General features: G+C 37.2%; 1 protein-coding gene across 8 annotated transcripts in view; it reads left to right on the top strand.

Annotated features, from left to right (window-relative positions):
- Nucleotides 1-20,746, top strand: part of RALGAPA1 (Ral GTPase activating protein catalytic subunit alpha 1) — a 297,306-nt gene that overhangs the window by 103,197 nt on the left and 173,363 nt on the right. For all 8 annotated transcript variants that reach the window (XM_012469045.3, XM_012469051.3, XM_021674917.2 and 5 more), the window contains exons 13-16: nucleotides 3,612-3,760; nucleotides 7,673-7,802; nucleotides 9,813-10,050; nucleotides 11,247-11,408. In XM_012469045.3, coding sequence (XP_012324468.2) covers nucleotides 3,612-3,760; nucleotides 7,673-7,802; nucleotides 9,813-10,050; nucleotides 11,247-11,408 — 679 coding nt within the window. The remainder of the gene's footprint in view (nucleotides 1-3,611; nucleotides 3,761-7,672; nucleotides 7,803-9,812; nucleotides 10,051-11,246; nucleotides 11,409-20,746) is intronic.

Genomic DNA, 20,746 nt, shown 5'->3' with positions numbered 1-20,746 from the left:
GAGGCTTGTTTATATTTTCTTACTCTTTTTTCTTTGTCTTTGTTGTATTGGGTTAATTTGAAGATTTGTCTTCGAACTCTGAATTTCTTTCTTCTATGTGTTCAATTCTACTGCTGAGACTTTCCAGAGCATTTTGCATTTCAGTAAGTGTGGTCAGTGTTTCCTCAATTTTTGATTGTTTTTTTCTTTAAGCTATTTATTTCCTTGAATATCTCTCCCTTTACTTCTTGTATCATTTTTTGGATTTCCTTGCATTGGGCTTTGCCTTTCTCTGGTGTGTCCCTGATTAGCTTAATAAGTAACCTCCTGAATTCTTTTTCAGGTAAATCATGGATTTCTTTCTGGTTTGGATCCATTGCTTGTGAGCTACTGTGATTCTTGGGGGTGTTAAAAAGCCTTGTTTTGTCATATTACCAGAGTTGGTTTTCTGGTTCCTTCTCATTTGGGTAGGCTCTGTTAGAGGGAAAGTCTAGGACTGAAGGCTATTGTTCAGATTCTTTAGTCCCATGGGGTGTTCCTTTGATGTAGTAGTTTCTTCTTTTTCCTATGGATGTGGCTTCCTGTGAGCCAAACCTCAGTGATTGTTGTCTCTCTTCTGGGTTTAGGCACCCAGCAAGTCTGTCCAGCTCCAGGATAGTACTGGGGTTTGTCTGCACAGAGTCCTATGATTTGAACTGTCTGGGGGGGGGTCTCTCAGCTGTGGATACCAGCAACTGTTCTAGTGGAGGTCACAGTGAGTGAAATGGATTCTGTGAGGGTTCTCAGCTTTGGTGGTTTAATACTCTGTTTTTGTGTTGGTTGGCCTCTTTCCGGGAGGTGGCCCTTTCCAAACAGCATCAGCTGTGGTAGTATGGAAAGGAACTGGCGGTGGGTGGGATCCTACAACTTCCAAGAGTGTATGCCCTTTGTCTTTGGTTACCAGGATAGGTAGGGAAGGCCCATCAGATGGCAGGGCTAGCTGTATCTGAGCTCAGACTCTCCTTTGGTGGGTCTTGCTGCAGCTGCTGTGAGGATTGGGGGTAAGGTTCCCAATTCAATGGAGTTGTGTACCTATGAGGATTATGGCTGCCTCTGCTGAGATACGCAGGTTGTCAGAGAAGTTGGAGAAATCCAGCAGTCACAGACCTTACCTAGCTCCCAAGCAATCTGAAGGGCTGGTCTCTCTCCCACTGTGCCTACCCTAACAGCACTGAGTCTGTTTCCAGGCAGTGGGAGAGCAGGGCTTGAGAACTTGCCCCAGGCTACCAGCCTCCCAGTTGTGAAAGAAAAGGGCTTTGGTTTCTTCCCCCACCTGTGGAGTCTGCACACTGGATTCACACCTTCCCTTGAGTTCTGGCCAGGAGGCTTCTTGCCTGATTCAAATTGTTACAAAGTTCAGCTAGAGACTTCCTTCTCCCTGTGGCACTTTCCACATGCCTCTGGGTGCCCTCCCGAAGGATCCCTGTGGTGCTAGGCAGGAATGGCCTGCCTGGGGACTAAACAAGTTCCCAGGGCCTTTCCCACTGCATCTTCTACTCCTGTATTTCCCTTGGCTGTCTAAATTGACTCTGCTCCAGGAAAGGTCAGAAACTTCTCCCACAAATTAGACCTTCAGTTTCCCCAGTGAGTGTGTGTGTTCCGGAGAGGAGGATCTCCCTTTCCCACTTCTGTAGTTTGGGCAATCACAGCATTTGGGGTGTCTCCTAGGTCCTGCAGGAGCAGTCCGCTTCCTTCAGAGGGTCTGTGGGTCTTTTGGGGATTCCTGGTTTGTTCTTGCAGTTGTTCTGGAGGAAAATTCACGATGTGAGCCTCCACACACTGCTCTGTCCATCCACGTCGGAGCTGCAATTTAATTCTGCCTCCTGTCAGCCATGATGATCTCTCTCCTGATCTCTATTCATTTTTAATTATATTTTAAAATGGGATTGATCTGCAAAAGATTGGGGCTTGGTGGGGGGAACCTGTTCTTTCACTACAGGTAGTATGTGAGAAGCTCTGCTCGACATACTCAGGCTGTTTTTCAGCATTATCTCCTACTGTTCTTCCCCTGGTTTACTTCACTCTGTACTCCTTGCTGTTCCTCAAGCATGCTAGGCAGGCTCTCACCTCAGGTCTTTTGAACTTGATTTTCTTTTTTTTCTGAAATACTATTCTCCCAGACAGGAACATAGCTCCATTTGTCTTTGGAAAAGTCCTTTTCATGGCACATATACATGTGCCATGAAATATTAGGCAGCCATCAAAAATGATGAGTTTGCATCCTTTGTAGGGACATGGATGAACCTGGAAACTATCATTCTCAGCAAACTGACACAGGAACACAAAATCAAACACTGCATGTTCTCACTCATAGGCGGGTGTTGAACAATGAAAACACATGGACACAAGGAAGGGAGCACTACACACTGGGGTCTGTTGGGGGGAAATGGGGAGGGACAGCGGGGGGTGGGGAGCTGGGGAGAGAGAGCATGGGGAGAAATGCCAGATATAGATGAAGGGGAGGAAGGCAGCAAGTCACTCTGCCACGTGTGCACCTATGCAACAATCTTGCATGTTCTTCACATGTACCCCAAAACCTAAAATGCAATTAAAAAAAAAAAAGTCCTTTTCAGTTTGTTGATGTTTATTCTCTACCACCCACTCTTCCTTTTGTGCTTACTGGGCCCCTCAGATCAGTGAGATGAAAGTGAGCACCCTTGTCTTATTGGCTTTTTGTGGTATTTCTGAAGTTCTGTTACTATGTATACATTTTTTATGCTTTTTGATAAATGTTCTTTTTTATATTAATGAATGCTTTTTTCTTAGTTTGCTAAAAATTGTTTTTAATCATGAGTGTTGAATACTTTTTCTGCATACATAGTGATGATCATACGTTTTCCATTTTAATCTTTTGATGGGATATAGTAATAGATTTTTCTGATGGAATCTTTTATTACAAAAACAGATAAACAAACATAAAAATAAGTAAGAAAAAGAAGATAAAATGTTTTGAACAGTTCATTCAGAAAATTCTTCCTGGTTTAGATGTCATCTTTTATCCTAAGCTATGTGTATTTATTCTTTTTTTTTTTTTTTTCAATTTATTAAAGCTTCTCAGTTTAGAAATACTGTTTTTTAGGCCAGGTACAGTGGCTCACCCCTGCAATCTCAGCAGTTTGGGAAGCTGAGGTGGGCGGATCACTTAAGGTCAGGAGTTTGAGACCAACCTGGCCAATATAGCAAAACCCCACCTCTAGTAAAAATACAGAAATTAGCCTGGTGTGGTGGCACACATGCCTGTAATCCCAGCTGCTTGGGAGACTGAAGCAGGAGAATCGCATGAACCCAGGAGACAGAGGCTGCAGTGAGCCGAGGTCCTACCACTGCACTCCAGCCTGGGTGACTAAGCAAGACTCTGTCTCAAAAAAAAAAAAAGAAATACTTTTTTTGCACTTGGTTTATTTTCTTTAGGTACCTACTGTTTATGTTTGTCTAGATAAACATAAAAATAGAAAGGTTTAATGAGTTTACATTTCAGTTATTAAGCTCCTGGTAGAATTAACCCACAGTGGGATCAGTGTCTGTTTCTCTTTGAATATGAAATTTGCCATTGAAATTCCTTTGTGAATAGCTAATGATTTCTTTTGTCTCAGGTGTTCATTATAAACTCATCAAATATATTTCTCCTTGAACCTGCAAATGAAATAAAAAATCTTCTGGATGAGCACACAGATATGTGTAAACGCATTCTTAATATTTATCGGTACATGGTTGTACAAGTATCAATGGACAAAAAGACTTGGTAAAAAAATTTTTATCCTCTGTGTGTGTGTGTGTGTGTGTGTGTGTGTGTATGTGTGTGTGTGTTATTGTGTGAGAAATAGTGCCTGTGAAGAGGACTAATTTACAGTATTACAGGGTCTCCTATTATTGAGTAAATATAAAATTAATCATAGTGACAATAGTTCCTTTCACCTTATCTGAAACATCTTTGACCAGACTTCTACATGACCCCTTGGACTATCTTGCTGAAGTGAGCATATAATGGCCTCATCTTCCTCAACCCCTAAGTAGTAAATACATGCATGCAAACACATATGAGTAAATGAAATTTACACATGTGTGAATGAGTGAATGAATAAGTAAATGATTGACTAAATATGTGAATGCCTGATTCCTTCATCTGGCATTCAGAGCTGTATACAATCAGGCCCTGCCTACTTTTCTTATCTGAAGTCTAACCTCCAGCTTCCAGGATAAGATCCTGCTTCCCAGCTTTATCAAGTTGCTCTTCCCTGAGCACCTTCTGACTTTCCTTTAGAACATCTAATTCTGCCATTTTTCCTGTTGTCACCATAACTGTCCATTAGATTCACCTTCCTGTTTCTGCATATCCTTACTTAAAGTTTTTTCTTCACTTGTTTCCATTCTATGTTTGTACTTCTGTATATTTCTTGTGAAAACTGTCTTGATCCCTAAAATACTTGTGTAAATGTCTGTTTACCACCATAGAACTGAGAGTCCCTACACGGTATATACTGGTTTTTTTATATATATATATATTTACCATGTTTCTTAGTAGAGTATGTTATATATTGTTGGTGCTGTATAAATATTTGTTTAATTGACTGGAAAAATAGACCTTTTGGGGAGATGGGAAAGCAGTTCTGCAGTGTTTGTAAAAATGAAATGTTTATCATAAAATTCAAACAAAGTTTAAAAAAGAAAAAACTCAGGTTCACTCTCTGGAGATGGTAGTGATGTTTATTCTTTGGTGAATATCTAGCTCATCAAATCACACACACAGTTGTATAATATTATGCCATATATATGTACCATAATTTTCTTAACAAGTCTTCTACTGATGGATATGTAGTTATTTCTCTTTGTTTTGGGGCAAAGAGAGGACAATGAACATTCATGTATATATGTTGTTTTCCTGTACATGTAGCAAAACATAAATTAGACATATACTTTGACTAAGTACTCCTAATTTTTTAAGAAATAAGACTACTTAGTCAAAGCATATGCCTAGTTTATGTATAAAATGGCTTTATATTTTGAAAAAATTCTTTACTAACAGTATTAATAGAATTGCATATAGAAGTAGTTATAATTATTTACATATTTAGTACACATCTTTGTGCCAGGTAGCTTTGTAAGCACTTTACACATACATATTCTTACTTAATTCTTACAGCACCCTATGATACAGATAATATCCCTGTGTTACATGGGATAATTCTTAGGCACTGGGAAGTTAAGTAACTTGTCCTTGTTCATACAGCTATTGAACAGTGAATAGAGATTTTTTTTTTTTTTTCCTCCAAATTCCTGGTTTAATAAGGACTTGTTTATTTTGAAGAAAAAAGGTCCCAAACATCAGGCTGTTCACAAAAATAACCCACAGTATCAACTTTAGAAAACAAATCTTAAGACTATAACACTAATTATTATTCTAGAGGATGCATTTGACATGCCAACTCTCATTCACAAAAATACATCATTACATTTGTGTTGAACTGCCCCACACAGCACACTAATGTTGGGATGTAACACACATACTTCTAACTCAAAGCTGCTTTCAGGAGCTACTCAACTAAATGAGATTGCCTTTGCAGTTAGGGAAGCAACTACTGAACATATGTATGAATGAAAAGAACTGTACTCCCTTCATAACAAGAGATTATTTTGGAGACAGTTGATAAAAACCATACATCCTTTTTATTGTTAAGTCATAAAGAGGTATCAAAATTAAAAGCAAAAATTACAGGGTAAGACTTAACAAAACTACTAGGAGCGTCAAAGGAAGTGAAAATGGGACTAGGCGCAGGGAAATATGAATTAATGAACATGGGAAGGACAAGGATGGGGAGAACAGTGAGCATGTGCTGAAGATACTAGGGGAGAGGATCTGGTGAAAAAAACTATGGTTTTTCTGACTTCAGAGCCCAAATTATTAGCCAGTAACTATACTATATTGAACTATTCTTTTGTTAGTCCTTTTTTTTCTTTCTGTATACTTTGAATCATTGATGAGCCAGATTATACTGACAGACTTGCTATGTAAAAAACAATTTTAGAATTTTTCCCTAATTTTTTTAACTTCCCTTGAGGTAGTAGCATTTTGGGAGATTTTTCTTATATTTTACATTGAATTTTTATACATAGAGAGAGACAGTTTCGCCATGTTGCCCAGGCTGTTCTCGAGCTCCTGGGCTGAAGCAATTCTCCCACTTTAGCCTCTCAAAGTGCTGGGTTACAGGTATGAGCCACCACACCCAGCCAGAATTTGTAAAACTTTATTAATTAAAATCATTTTTATTGTATTACAAAGTGAAAAGATTGTACGATTTATGAGTGAGTTATGCTTTGACAACAAATCAAATAAAATTTTTTTGGAAAATCTATGCTTTACTGCATTTGTAGTTGATTTCAAATAGCTTTTTAGTTCATGTAGCTAAGCTAGAAGCATAAAGGTTACAAAAGTGGCACCTTTGATTTTTATTCTGTGAATGAATGCATGCATTTGTTTGCTAATACATCCGGGATATTTTTAATGTAGTGATAGTTTTCTGTTTGATTCTACTCTGACTTCTCAGAAGAACCATGACATCTAAATCTGGGATATGTTGCTGCCCCTGCCACATTTCTCACAGTGACTGTTACACATATCACTATGCCTGGAATGGACCTGCAAAATAACCAGAGAAGAGGAGGCTGTGATAGGGGATTAGGCTGATAGCTGTACACCCAATTGAAAGTCCCTTTTTAGCCTCTTTTTCATATGTGGTTGAATCAAGTTTTGAAATACCAGTTCAACTAAGGTAGCTTTATGGTTTTAATAATAAGCATATAAGAGAAAGATGCAAAGTAGGGATAATCATGGAATTGGCTTAACTTGCAGTACAGGCAAAAAATTTAAAGATTAAAAAATGGCATAATGAAAAGAATGGAAAGAGAATAGAGTAATGACCCTTGGTTAATTATCAAACTTTTTTTTTTTTTAATCAGAGTCTTATTCTGATGCCCAGGCTAGAGTCCAGTGGTGCGATTATAGCTCACTGCAGACTCAAAACTCCTAGGCTCAAGTGATCCCCCCACCTCCGCCTTCTGAATAGCTGAGACTATAGGCACGTGCCACCACACCCAGCTAATTTTTTTTTGAAGAGACAGGTCTTGCTATGTTGCCCAGCCTTCTTTGTGATCTCTTAATTAAGATATCATGTAATTTTTTAAATTGAGCTTGATACGATTCTGAATATATATTCTCCGTATTATAAAGATGGATTTGATTGATTTTTTTATATGGTTATTCTCCATATTATAAAGATGGATTCAATCGTATTCCATCTGATTAGAACTGTATTGGGTAGATGAGTGTTCTTCACACAGCTTCTTAAGATGGCTCCTTAATTTGTGGTTGGAGAGACGGGAGCATTCTCCATATTATCACTTCCAATTCCTCAGCTTTTGAATAGGTTTTTATTTGCTGAGAGGATATTGTGGCTGATAAATGATTTTAAATGATTGATGTAGATCTATAAAATGGAATTTTAATTTTTAATATTTAAGGAACTCTAAAAATTTGAAGTTGTCTTTCTAAGATGTTTGATATTTGACTTTTTATAAAAAGTATATATTTGAAAGTTAACTGTTAATCAAATGCAAACATATGCAAGAAGGAAACATTAATCAATCTTTTTATTTTAAGGGAACAGATGCTGCTTGTGTTGCTCAGAGTCACGGAGTCTGTATTGAAGATGCCATCACAAGCTTTCCTACAGTTCCAAGGGAAAAAAAATATGACCTTGGCAGGTCGACTTGCAGGACCACTTTTCCAGGCAATAAAAATAAATAAATACATGAATAGCTGGATAGATAAGTTTTTTGTTTGTTTTTTAAGATTCTTTGAACCCTGAACTTGTTACTGGGAAAATTAATGTTTTAAATCAGAGATTATTTCTTATTTACTAAGGGATCTTTTATAGAGCTAACTTAAAAGTTGCTCATCTAAGTGAGCTATTTGCCATACATACAGCCTAGTATAAGAGTGGAGGTAATATCAGGTCTGTGAACAAAGTGTTATAATAGGCTAATGATATTTATTTTGCTTGCGTGGTTGCAAAAAGCTGGTGGTGTTTTAAGGGTAATGGCCTGACTGCTTTATGAGTTTCCATATCTCTGGGACTACTAGGAAAAACTGTCTTTTTATGTTGTTCTGTAATAATGAAAAAGTAGTAAATAATCAAGATTGATTCTTAACGTGCTTTTTTTTTAAATAAGACTTTATTATCCTCTCTTCTCAACTGGTGGTAGTTTGATTACACAGGAATTCCATATTGTGTTTTCTTAATCTGAGGATAGAGTGCTGACTTTAAATGTATTATGAATTCTTTGAAAAATAGAAAACAAAATATTTTTTAAGATGATACATGAAATACAAATACATGATTCTTAATGTCAAAGGTGAAAGCTGTCTCAGATCTAATTCTTGGCCATCAGTATAACCATTTAAATTGATAGGAGTTTTTTTCATATCTTAGCCATTTACCTAAAATTATATGCTGGTATTGAACAGTGCTTTAAAACCAGCTACATGTATTATCTGAACTCTTAACCTCATTAGCCTTTTTTTGTTTTTTTCATTCAAGTTTCCCCATTGTTAGAGCTAACCCAATGGTGGGAGCTACAGGAAGATAAAATTTCATCTTGCTATATGAAACAACTTTTTTTTGTAGTGTCAGTATTAAATTAAAGATAGATTGGGAGGTCACTAGTTACTACAATTCTGTATCTCAACTCTGTTCATTTTCATCTTTACATTTCAAGTATAAACTTGTGTGAATTCCTTTCTAAATGTCGTAGAATTAAGCTTTGAGAATCTTTTTATTTTATGATTGTTTTTTCAATCAGAGGACATATCTTTAGTAGAAATCCACAAAATCTCAGGGGATACTGGCTAATCAGTCTCTACCCTTTTATGAATTTTTTAATCCTGTGATCTGATTTATTACATAATGCTTTTGTCTGTTGTCTTTAAAATGAAATTTAATTTCAACCTTTAGTTTACATACAAATTTTCAGAAATACATTTTATTAAGTGAAATATGTCTCTAGTATTTTGGTTTTTTTTTTTTTGGAGACAAAGTCTCGCTCTGTAGCCCAGGCTGGAGTGCAGTGGCGTCATCTCGGCTCACTGCAACCTCCACCTCCTGGGTCCTGGTTCAAGCAATTCTTATGCCTCAGCCTTCCGAGTAGCTGGGATTACAGGCACGCACCCCCATGTCCAACTAATTTTTGTATTTTTAATAGAGACAGGGTTTCACCATGTTGGCCAGGCTAGGCTTGAACTCGTGACCTCATGATCCGACCACCTTGGGCTCCCAAAGTGCTGGGATTACAGGCGTGAGTCGCCACACCCAGCCATGTTGTTTCCTTATATTATTCAAAAACATTTTCGAGTTGTAGTAGTCATTTCCATCCTTAATTTGGGAATGTAGGTTTTGGCTTTATAGTTCAGTAACTCAACATTTTCAACACTTAAAAGCATGGAGATTATTTTTCAAACAGCATTTATTTAACATTAATGTAATGCAGCATGAGAGACAGCTATAAATTTAGGGAGATTTCTTTTTAGTTTAGATTGCTGGGTGTTGGGAGTTGGCAGTTGTTGAAATGAAATTTATATAGATTCTAATGATTGCATGGATTACTTTTACAAGTATTTATTTAAAAAAGCATGCAATTCTGAATTTTGCTTGTTTTAAGTAATTTTTTAAGAATTAAGTATCTGATTTTGAAGTCACAAACTAAACACATTTTATTGTTATTTCTGATATTTGCCTTTATAGACCCTTATAGTTGCCTGGATCAAAGCAAACCTAAATGTGTACATCTCCCGAGAACTCTGGGATGACTTACTGTCAGTATTGTCATCATTGACCTATTGGGAAGAGTTGGCCACTGAGTGGTCACTGACTATGGAGACATTAACTAAAGTTTTAGCTAGGAATTTATATAGCTTGGATCTCAGTGATTTACCATTGGATAAACTGAGTGAACAGAAACAAAAAAAGCACAAAGGGAAAGGTAAGAATTGTTCATAGAGATGCTCTATGTAAATTTGTTTAAATAATTGAGTCAGAGAAAACCATTCCAGGGAGAGGGGTGAGGGTGAAATAAGTAATTTAGAATCTTAACTATTTTAGTTTTAAGAATTAAACAAAATGAAAATGTATAAAAAGCCAGTTCTTTTTATCGTAAGCAGTTTTTTGTTAGAACTGAGAAGGTGGTTTCATGTTATTCTATTTAAAATATATATAATAATTATTTTTAAAATTGTTTTTGAAAACACTTAGTTTTAACTAAAAGCAAACATTCTCTAGACATGAAATATGTATCTGTCTAATGTTAAAAGGGAGTGGGGCAGTAGTGTAATGATTATCTCATTAATATATGTTTTTAAAATCCTCAGTTTGTTAGTATTTTGCTTTTTTTTTTTTTTTTTTGAGACAGGGCCACACTCTGTTGCTTAGGCTAGAGTATAGTAGTGTAATCACGGCTCGCTGCAACAACTACCTTCCATGTTCAAGGCATCCCCCAACCTCAACTTCCCAAGTAGCTGGGACTACAGGCATATGTCGCCATGCTCAGCGAAATTTTTTTGTTTGTATTTCTTGTAGAGACATGGTTTTACCATATTGCCCAGGCTAGTCTTGAACTCCTGGGCTCAAACAATCTGCCCACCACCACCTCCCAAAGTGCCGGGATTACAGGCGTGAGCTACTACACTCAGACTATTTTGCATTCTTAAAAATTAGTTGCTAGCTAGAGATTATATTTAAGTCACGTATCATACTTAACCTTTTGTCCAGGGTATTATGTGCTCAAACTACTTTTTCCTGGACTATATTTCTCAAGTGGCTATTATTGGCAGGTTAGAGATTTAGGTTTAACCATCACCACAGGATGGGTTTTGTTTAGCTCATTTTCTGTCTTTTTTTCTTGTCTATATGTTTCATTTGTATTCCAAAGCAAGTGGGTGGCAGATAATTTTTAGCAGTTTATTGCTAATGGTATAATTTAAAAATTCTGTATCAGTTTTGGAATATGATTTATACATAAAGTGAAGCTCTTAAAAGCCTTACAGTACACAGCATTTTATCTTATTTCTTTATAATTTATTAGTGAGCAAACATAAGAATTTGAGGCAAGGTAGCACACATAACTTGAAGATATTATTGATCAAATAACAGTATATTGAGATTGAAAATCTACATTTTTAGGAGTTGGACATGAATTTCAGAAAGTTTCAGTTGACAAGTCATTTTCTAGAGGATGGAGTCGTGATCAGCCCGGCCAAGCCCCAATGAGACAGAGGAGTGCAACAACCACTGGTTCTCCAGGAACCGAAAAGGCGAGGAGTATAGTACGGCAAAAAACTGTTGGTATGTACTCTTTAAAATCATGAGAATGGTACAGGGCACTACATTTATAGTCCTTAATAACAATTTATATCAATATGTCGTTTTCTTACTAGTTGATTATTGTTGTGAAATGAAAAACTTCTTTAGCAAAGCCTTTTTTCTAGAAGTACTCAGAGTCTAGTGATATGCTATGTTGTCCCTTTATGCAATTAAGATTTATTAGACGTTATTTTTATGTGGTTTATTTTACTGTAGAGAGTCCTACTTTTAAAATGTTATTTTACAGAATTGAAGAAGTAGAACTGTGATGCACTTTACAGAATTCAAGCATTAACTGATATAGTTTCTATTAAAGGAATTTACTCACAAATATGGAAAATTAGGATAGCTCATTTTCAGTGCTACAATTATATAGTTGATTAGTTTCACAAATTTCCAACAAGAATCTCATTTTCTCTACTGACAGACAGCTGATGCCAACGTGGAGTCTATTACTGAGTTCTTTGCTGCTTTTGACAAAAATGGAAGAAAGTTCTATAATCTGGGAAATAGCAACAAAGGAACAATGTTGGGAACAATTTCTGGGCTTAAAATCGCACAGTATACTGTGGAATTAGCTACCATCTCATTCCTTTTTCTCAGAGGTTTATAAACTTGGGTGAATTATAGTAGGACGAGTACTGCAATGAGAAACAAGAAGAGCTTTTTTCTAATTTCTTTTCTTACTCTCTTTGATCACTGAATAGCTAGGTAACCTGGACAATCTACCAAACGTTTCTAGGCTTTTTTTAAAAGAGAGATCTCACTCTTTTGCCTGTGTTGATTCATAGCTCACTGAGGCCCTGGACTCCTGGGCTCAAAGTGATCCTCTTGAGTAGCTACGACTATAGGCACATGTCACTATGCCAGGGTAACTTTATTTTTTTGTAGAGACAGGGTCTTGCTATGTTACCCATGCTTGTCTTCAACTTCTGGCCTTAAGCAGTCCTCCCACCTTGGCCTCTCAAAGTACTAAGATTACAGATGTGAGCCATGGCACCCAGCCTTTTCTAGGCTTCTTAAGTACTTTATCAGTGTAGTGAGAATGATAATACTGCTCATTCCTGAAACAAAATTGCCTGATGTTGTTCCAGGGTTTACAATCTATGCTTCTATGAAAAGAGAATTTTCCATGGGAATGTATCTGTATTTAATGGTAATCAGTGAAAAACACTATTAATTTTAAAGAAATTTAAAGCCATTATTGTAAAGATATATCTTCTATAAAAAGATAGGTTCTAAAATGTTAAGAATTATGCTTTGATAGTTTTAAAGTGTTACGAATTATGGTTTGAAAGGAAGAAACAACTAGAAAGAAAATTAGAGATTAAAGATTTTAAAAGAATTAAAACACATGGTTAATATAAAATCCTATAGAAAGATCACATATTGAGAATTGTCTTATGCTTCTAAAATAAGCATAGAATTACACTGATGCTAGAAGAATAAGACAAGATGTAAGGAAAGAAGGTGTTGTAGTATTAAAATGAATATAATGGGAATTTTGCTATAAAATTACTTTTGGAATCTTAAGGAAAATGATTATATTTGAAATGTCTTTCTTCATTTTGTATTAATGTCACATTTATAGAAAATATTTGTGTATTAAGAAAAAAATGTTCTTTTAAATATAAATTTTTATTTTATTTAAATCCAATCTTTTTTTAAAAGGGCATATTTTTTTTTCCTGATTATAGCAATTTATGCTTAGTGTGGAAAGTAACATTTAGGGAAGCCTAAAGACCCATTAGCTGTATGTTGAAAAGTAATCATTGTTAACATGTTGGCATATACCTTTGTAGTCTTACATAGCATGTAATGAGTAAAATATTCATGTTGACTTCATAGCTCATGGTGATTACTTTCTAGTTGTACTAATGTCAAAACAGTCTTGTCTGAACTGAACAAGCCTATCAAACAAAGTTAAAGCATTAAAAATTTCTTAAAGGTGCCTGCATAAAGTTATAAATACAAAAAGGAACAGCAGATTAAATTGGGTTGTTCTTTGGGCATATGTATTTTTTTAATTTTTTACATTAATTTTTTTTTGTCTGAGATAGAGTCTCACTCTGCCACCCAAGCTAAAGTGCAGAGGTGCAGTCTTGGCTCACTGCAACCTCTGCCTCTCAGGTTCAAGTGATTCTCCTGCCTCAGCCTCCAGTAGCTGGGATTACAGGCACATGCCACCACACCCAGCTAATTTTGTATTTTTAGTAGCGATGGGATTTCACCATGTTGGCCGAGCTGGTCTTGAACTCCTGACCTCAAGTGATCCACCCGCCACAGCCTCCTAAAGTGTTGGGTTTAATGTTAATTTTTCCTGCCTGGGCAACATGGCAAAATTCCGTCTCTACCAAAATATACAAAAAAGTTATCTGGGTGTGGTAGTGCATGCCTGTAGTGCCAGCTGCTTGGGGGACTGAGGTGGGAGAATGTCTTGAGCCTAGGAGGTTGAGGCTGCAGTGAGCTGAGATCACACCATTGCACTCCAGCCTGTATGAAAAAGTAAGACCCTGTTTAAAAAAAAAACAAAAAACACAAAACCCATCAGTTTTTTGTGTTTTTGTTTGTTTGTTTGTTTTAGTTTGTTTTTTTTTTTTAGATGGACTCTCGTTCTGTTGCCCAGGCGGACGTGATCTCAGCTCACTGCAACCTCTGCCTCTGGGTTCAAGCAATTCTCCTGCCTCAACCTCCCAAGTAGCTGGGACTACAGCCACGTGCCATCACACCTGGCTAATTTTTGTATTTTTAGTGGGGACAGAGTTTTACCATGTTGGCCAGGCTGGTCTCAAACTCCTGACCTCAGGTGATCCACCCACCTTGGCCTTCCAAAGTGCTGGGATTACAGGCTTGAGCCTCTTTGCCCAGCCTTTATGTTCTTTATAAATGTACATGGTTAAAAATTTAGACTGTGATTAAGTGTATACATTGTAGTAAGTCTCCTTCATTACTATTCCCCACCCTCCCATTTCACCTCACAAGAGGCAACCACTGTTACCAGTTTCTTGAGCATTCTAGAGATATGTTATGTCTATACAGGTATATAGCATAATGTATACAATCTTCTGAATCATGGATTTACACATGTGAATGAAAAAAAATTTTAAGTACCCAGTATGGAATTGCTGTTCTAAGCATTATGGATATAGTGTAAGGTTTAAATGAAGCAAGCGAGGTTCGAATGAGGCAACTGAGGCCAGTTATTGGAATGAAGAAATTTAATCAGCTCCTGGGCGAGGTTCTGCGATCCGACAGGAGGGGCCGGAGAAGTTGCGCTTGACTCCTCTTGGGAGTGGAGTTTTATAGGGAGTGGAAGCGTTCTGATTGGTTGTGGGGAAGCAGGACGTGGACGAGGGCAAGCTGCTTTTGGCAGGTAGGTGGGATTTCCAGTGAGCGGGCCGCCCAGGGGGAGTGGGACCTGGACGGGGCAAAATGCTATTGGGCAGGTTTTGGCGGGGCTTCTTTTAAATTTTGGCAGGGTTTTTCAACGGTCGGCTAGGTTCTGAGTGCAGAGGCTAGTGTTGAGTGCAGATTTGCGTGCTGAGTGCAAAAGTGGATGTGGAGTGGTGACGTGGTTTCTAGGCGGGCGGGGGTGGGGGGTGGGCGTGTCCGAGCTCCCAGCGAGGCAACCGGCCTTACATATAGTTGTGAACAAAGCAAGTAAATTCCACTGGAGCTGACAATTCCAGTTTTGGGGAAGACATATAATAATCAGATAAACCAATAAACATGTCAGGAGGTAGTAAAATTACAAAGAAAAGTCAGTCAGGATAAAGGAATAGAAAGTGTTGGCACTAAAGACATAGGACTGTTTTAGATAGGAAAGTCAGGAAAAGCTTATCCTATCCTAAAAGAACAAAGACCTGAATGGGGAACATGCATTCCAGACAGAAGGAAAAGTAAAAGTCTCAGAGCTAGGAATGTGCTCTAGGGCTTTTGCGTATTTGAGGGAAAGTAAGGAAAGAAGAGAGTGTTAGATGATGAAGTCAAGCTATAATAATATATCTTAAGGATTATTATGATCAAAAAAATGTTGGCCAGGCATGGTGGCTCACACCTGTAATCTCATCACTTTGGGAGGCTGAGGCAGGAGGATCACTTGAGGCCAGGAGTTCGAGACCAGCCTGGACAGCATGATAAAACCCCATCTCTACTAAAAATACAAAAATTAGCTGACCATGGTGGTGCACACCTGTAGTCCTTAGTCCCAGCTACTCAGAGAATCACTTGAACCAGGAGGTAGAGGTTGCAGTGAGCCAAGATTGTACCACTGCACTGGGCAGAGCAAGACTCTGTCTCAAAAACAAAAAAATGGTTGAACTTCCGGCATCATAACTACATGGACGTACTATAATTTAATCTATGTCCTGAAGATAAATATACATTTTATAATTTTGTGCTATTAAAAATGGTATAGAAGCTGGGCATGGTGGCTCATGCCTGTAATCCCAGCACTTTGGGAGGCCAAGGCAGGCGGATCACGAGGTCAAGAGATCAAGACCATCTTAGCCAACATAGTGAAACCTCATCTCTGCTAAAATACAAAAAAATTAGCTGGGCATCATGGTGTGCACCTGTAGTCACAGCTACTCGGGAGGCTGAGGCAGGAGAATTACTTGAACCCAGGAGGCAGAGGTTGCAGTGAGCCAAGATCGGCCACTGCACCGCAGCCTAATGCCTGTCAACAGAGTGAGACTCTGTCTCAAAAAAAAAAAAAAAAAGAAAAGAAAAAATAGTATAGAATAGGCCGGGCATGGTGGCTTGCCCCTGTAATCCCAGCACTTTGCGAGGCCAAGGTTGACAGATCACCAGAGGTCAGGAGTTCGAGACTAACCTGGCTAATGTGGTGAACCCCATTTCTACTAAACACAAAAAGTTAGCTGGGCATGGTGATGCGCACCTATAATCCCAGCTACTTGGGAGGCTCAGGCAGGAGAATCGCTTGAACCCAGGAGGCAGAGGTTGTAGTGAGCCAAGATCGCGCCCGTTGCATGCTAGCCTGGGCAACAAGAGTGAAGCTCTGTCTCAAAAAAGAAAATTTAGTAAAGAATATACTTATGTATTCTTCTATACTTTGTTTATATATGCAAGTATATCTATAGGTTAAATCTTTGGAATTTGAAATTAATTTGCTCTCTAAAGAGAGGAACCTTTGTAACCTTAATAGATTTAAGTAAGGATCATCAGTAGATACCAAAAATATTAAGTAAAGGATTGCTTGGGAAGAGGATATTCACTTGTTGTGAAGGATTATCTTACAGATTATTTATATTTGCAATAGATAAATATACCTTTACAATGGAGGAACCTGGAATCAAGCCTGTATACCTAACTTCTAGTGTATAGTATATGTCCTAGATGGAAGAACAAATTAAATGACTCCGAGAGAAAATAATTAAATAAAACTTAGAATGTACTGCATTTTATGAGGCAGTTGGCCTCGACTCTTCAAAAACACGGTATCATTTTTAAAAGTTGAGGTGGGCTCTGTTTTAGGTTCAAGAGACAATAACCAAATACAATATATGAACTCTGATGGAATCCTGGTTTGAAAAACGTTATAAAAATTATTTTGGGGATAACTTGGTAACTTTGAATATGGACTAAATATCAGATGATATTATGGAATTTTTGTTAATTTTCTTTGGTATAATAATGGTGTTGGTATATAGGATGATCTTACCTGTAGATGAATCCTGAAATATTTAGGGATGAAGACTCATGGTATCTGCAACTTACTGTCAAATACTTCAGCAAAAATGTGCACAAAAAAAATAAAGCAAATATGGCAAAATATTACATACACAGTTGAATCTAGGTGGAGGTATACCTGTTTACATTGCAATAGTCTTTTTTCTTTTTCTTTTTTTTTGAGACGGAGTCTCACATTGTCGCCTAGGCTGAAGTGCAATAGCGTGATCTTGGTTCACTGCAACCCCTGCCTCCTGGGTTCAAGTGATTCTCTTGCCTCAGCCTCCCCAGTAGAGTAGATGGGACTACAGATGTGCACCACCATGCCTGGCTAATTTTTGTATTTTTAGTAGAGACGGGGTTTCACCATGTTGGCAAGGCTAGTCATGAACTCCTCACCTTAAGTGCCCTCCTCTGCCTCCCAAAGTTCTGGGATTACAGATGTGAGCCACCTGCGCCTCACCATCTTTTAATTTTTTCTTTGTTTGAAAATTTTCTTAATAAAAAATTGAGAAGAAAGAGGCTTTTTAAAAAACCATTAGATGACTTGTATTGCCAACAACATAGTGAACTTTATATTCTGGAGCTATTGAATATTCTTGTTAGCATCTCGTTGCACCACTGGTTTGCAAACAGAGTAACCTCTAAGACTCTCCTTACTCACTTCTTTGACCAAAATAAACAAAACTATGAGCAGAAAATGGAATGATGAGCAGTAAGCACACTGGAAAAGTGGAATAATTTTGAAGCAAATTGCTGATAATCACTTCTGGGATCCAGACTAAGACCTGAACAGGCTTCAAGGTTGGAGGACTGAATTGATGATTTCCATGTTAAATTCTTGATCTTGACAAGGATACAAGTTTATTTCAGGTCAGTAATGCTTCCTGGCAGTTGGTACAAGCAAACACAAATTACCTCTGGAGTAATACACTCTCCATTAGGCCTCCAGAAATTCCACAGATTAAAATCAACCAAATATGAGTTCACAAAGATTATTCAATAAACATGGAAATGAATTATGTAAATGAGTTGGCAAAAAGAGAGATTTAGATTCCTTAAGATGTTAAACCCTACTATTGGAATAAAATAACCAATAAATAACCATGTTTGAAATGTTTAAAGAAGAAAATGATCAACTCATTAAAATGATTTAAAAAAACCATATAGAACTTTGAGAATTAAAAATATAATTGCTGGAAAAAAAAAGTAAGATTAAGCAACACATAAGATATAAATAAAGAGAGAATCAGTGACTTGGATTAGAAATTTGAGGAAATTACCAGGACATTGAGATGGGAAATATGAAGGAGAGGGTAAGAAATTGGTAGACCAGGATGAGAGGATCTGATGTGTCTATTTGGAATACCAGAAGGAAGGAATGAAGAAGAGGTAGCATTTCAAGAAAAACAGAGAGCTGATGAAAGCTATGAGTCTATAGAAACAGAAGCACATAATATAACAAATAAGTAAGTAGAAACCCATACTTAAACACACTGCAGTGACATAGCAGAATGGAAAGATAAAGAAAAGAACATACAACCTGCAAAGAGAAAAAATACATAATCTGCAAGAGAAAACAGTTATGCTGAAAATAGTGTTCTCAGCACCAATAATGGAAGACAGAACATCAGGGTAATATCTTCAAAGTGCTAAGCAAAAATAACTATCATTATAGAATTGTATACTGACCAAACTTTGAAAATTGAAGGTAAAACAAAGACAAAAACTTAAAGTAATTTACTATGAATTGACCTTCATGAAATAACTTCTAAAAGAATATGTCAGCAAAAAAAATTACCCCAGAATTTAAGTCTGAGATGCAAGAAGGATAAATGATCAAAGAAAGTCATAAATATATAGGCAAATCTAAATAAATAGTATTTCAATACAGTAATTTTGGAATTAAAATGAAGGGTAGAATTTAAATACTGGTCTTTCATAATGTATAGGAAGAGTTTAGTGAGAGTAGAAATACTCTCAAATCCTTATCTTGTTCAGGGTGAGGTAGAGAGCTGGTGTTATTGCATTAACTTTAGACTTTACAAATACAAAGTAAAGATAGCCCAATTACAAATGGACAAAGTGTTTGAATGAACATTTCTCTAAAGAAGATACACAAATGGCCGACAAGCACATGCTCAAAACACTGGCTATCAGAGAAATGCAAATGAAAATCACAATAAGATACCACTTTACACCCACCCACTAAGCTGGCTATTATTTATCAAAATATGAATAATAAGTGTTGATGAGGATGTGGAGAAATTAGAATCCTTATATATTACTAGTGGGAATGTAAAATGCTACAGCCACTTCGGAAAGCACTCTGGAAATCAGTTCCTTTAAAGTTAATTTATGTGACCCAGAAATCCCATTCACATGTATATATCCAAGAGACTTGAAGAGTGGCTGGTCTCATCAATTTTTTTTTTTTTTTTTTTTTTTTGAGATGGAGTCTTGCTCTGCCACCCAGGCTGGAGTGCAGTGGCATGATCTCGGCTCACTGCAACCTCTGCCTCCTAGGTTCAAGCAATTTTCCTGCCTCAGCTTCCTGAGTAGCTGTGATTACAGGAGCCTGCCACCATACCTGGCAATTTTTTAAAATTTTAGTAGAGATGGGGTTTCACCATGTTGGCCAGGCTTGTCTCGAACTCCTGGCCTCAAGCAATCCACTTACCCCTGCTTCCCAAAGTGCTGGCATTACAGGTGTGAGCTACTGCTCCTGTCCTGCTCACATCAATTTTACATACTTATTGTCAAAATAATTTTTAGTCTGAAGTGCAGTTTACTTCCTATTCTCAAAAAGTTCATGACCTTCTGAGACTGACAAATTCATAATCCGTATGGTATAGTATTATTTTAGTATTGGGACCAATCTAATTTATTTTAATGGGTTTTTCTGGTATAATTTCTCACTTTTTGCTTTTGCTTATTGTATGTAAAAGATGAAAAAGATCTGAATAATCCTGTAAACATGAAGAACTTTAGATTTGGCCTTGTCATTGAGAAGGGGAGTAACCTGATAAAACTGTTTAAGAGATTAATTTGGAAATGTTGAATACTGTGAATTTAGGAAGAAACTAATTGGAATCGGAAGTGGGTGTCTTTATTAATATAAAGTCAAGACCATGGGTGAAGGATGAACAGTGGGGCTAGAGAATAACCAAGTTGCCCAAGCCAGAAAATTGGAAGTTAGCTTCAGTTCTTATCTCTCTTCTAAATCCCCAAACTCTTGATTGAATGATCATATCCTGATGATTATATCTTGAGCTAAGCATCTCTCACTTTTCTTCACGTTACATTTCCACTGCTGCTATCTGGGTCTAGTAAACCATTATGTCTACATTGCTGCAAGAGTTTCCTAACTTCCTGCATCAGTTTTTCACAGCCTTCAGATCCATTTTCTAACTTCCTGTCATAGTGATATTAAGAATAATTTCAAACTGATGTAACTTTGCTTATATTTTTCTGTGGTCTTTTATTGCTCTTGGGATAAAATTGAAAATCTTACATGGTTTTATAAGGCCCTGCATGATTAGGCCTCTGCCCACTTTTCCAATCTTGTTTTATTCCTTTCTGCTTTGCTCTCTACTTTTCACCTTACTAGACGTCACTTGTTAAAGTAG

This window comes from Aotus nancymaae, unplaced genomic scaffold, assembly GCF_030222135.1.
Source record: "Aotus nancymaae isolate 86718 unplaced genomic scaffold, 86718_ANA_hifiasm-v0.15.2.pri h1tg000062l, whole genome shotgun sequence".
Classification (NCBI taxonomy): Eukaryota; Metazoa; Chordata; class Mammalia; order Primates; family Aotidae; genus Aotus; species Aotus nancymaae.
Note: the sequence above shows the minus strand (reverse complement) of the source record. Positions and strands in the feature narration are given on the sequence as shown.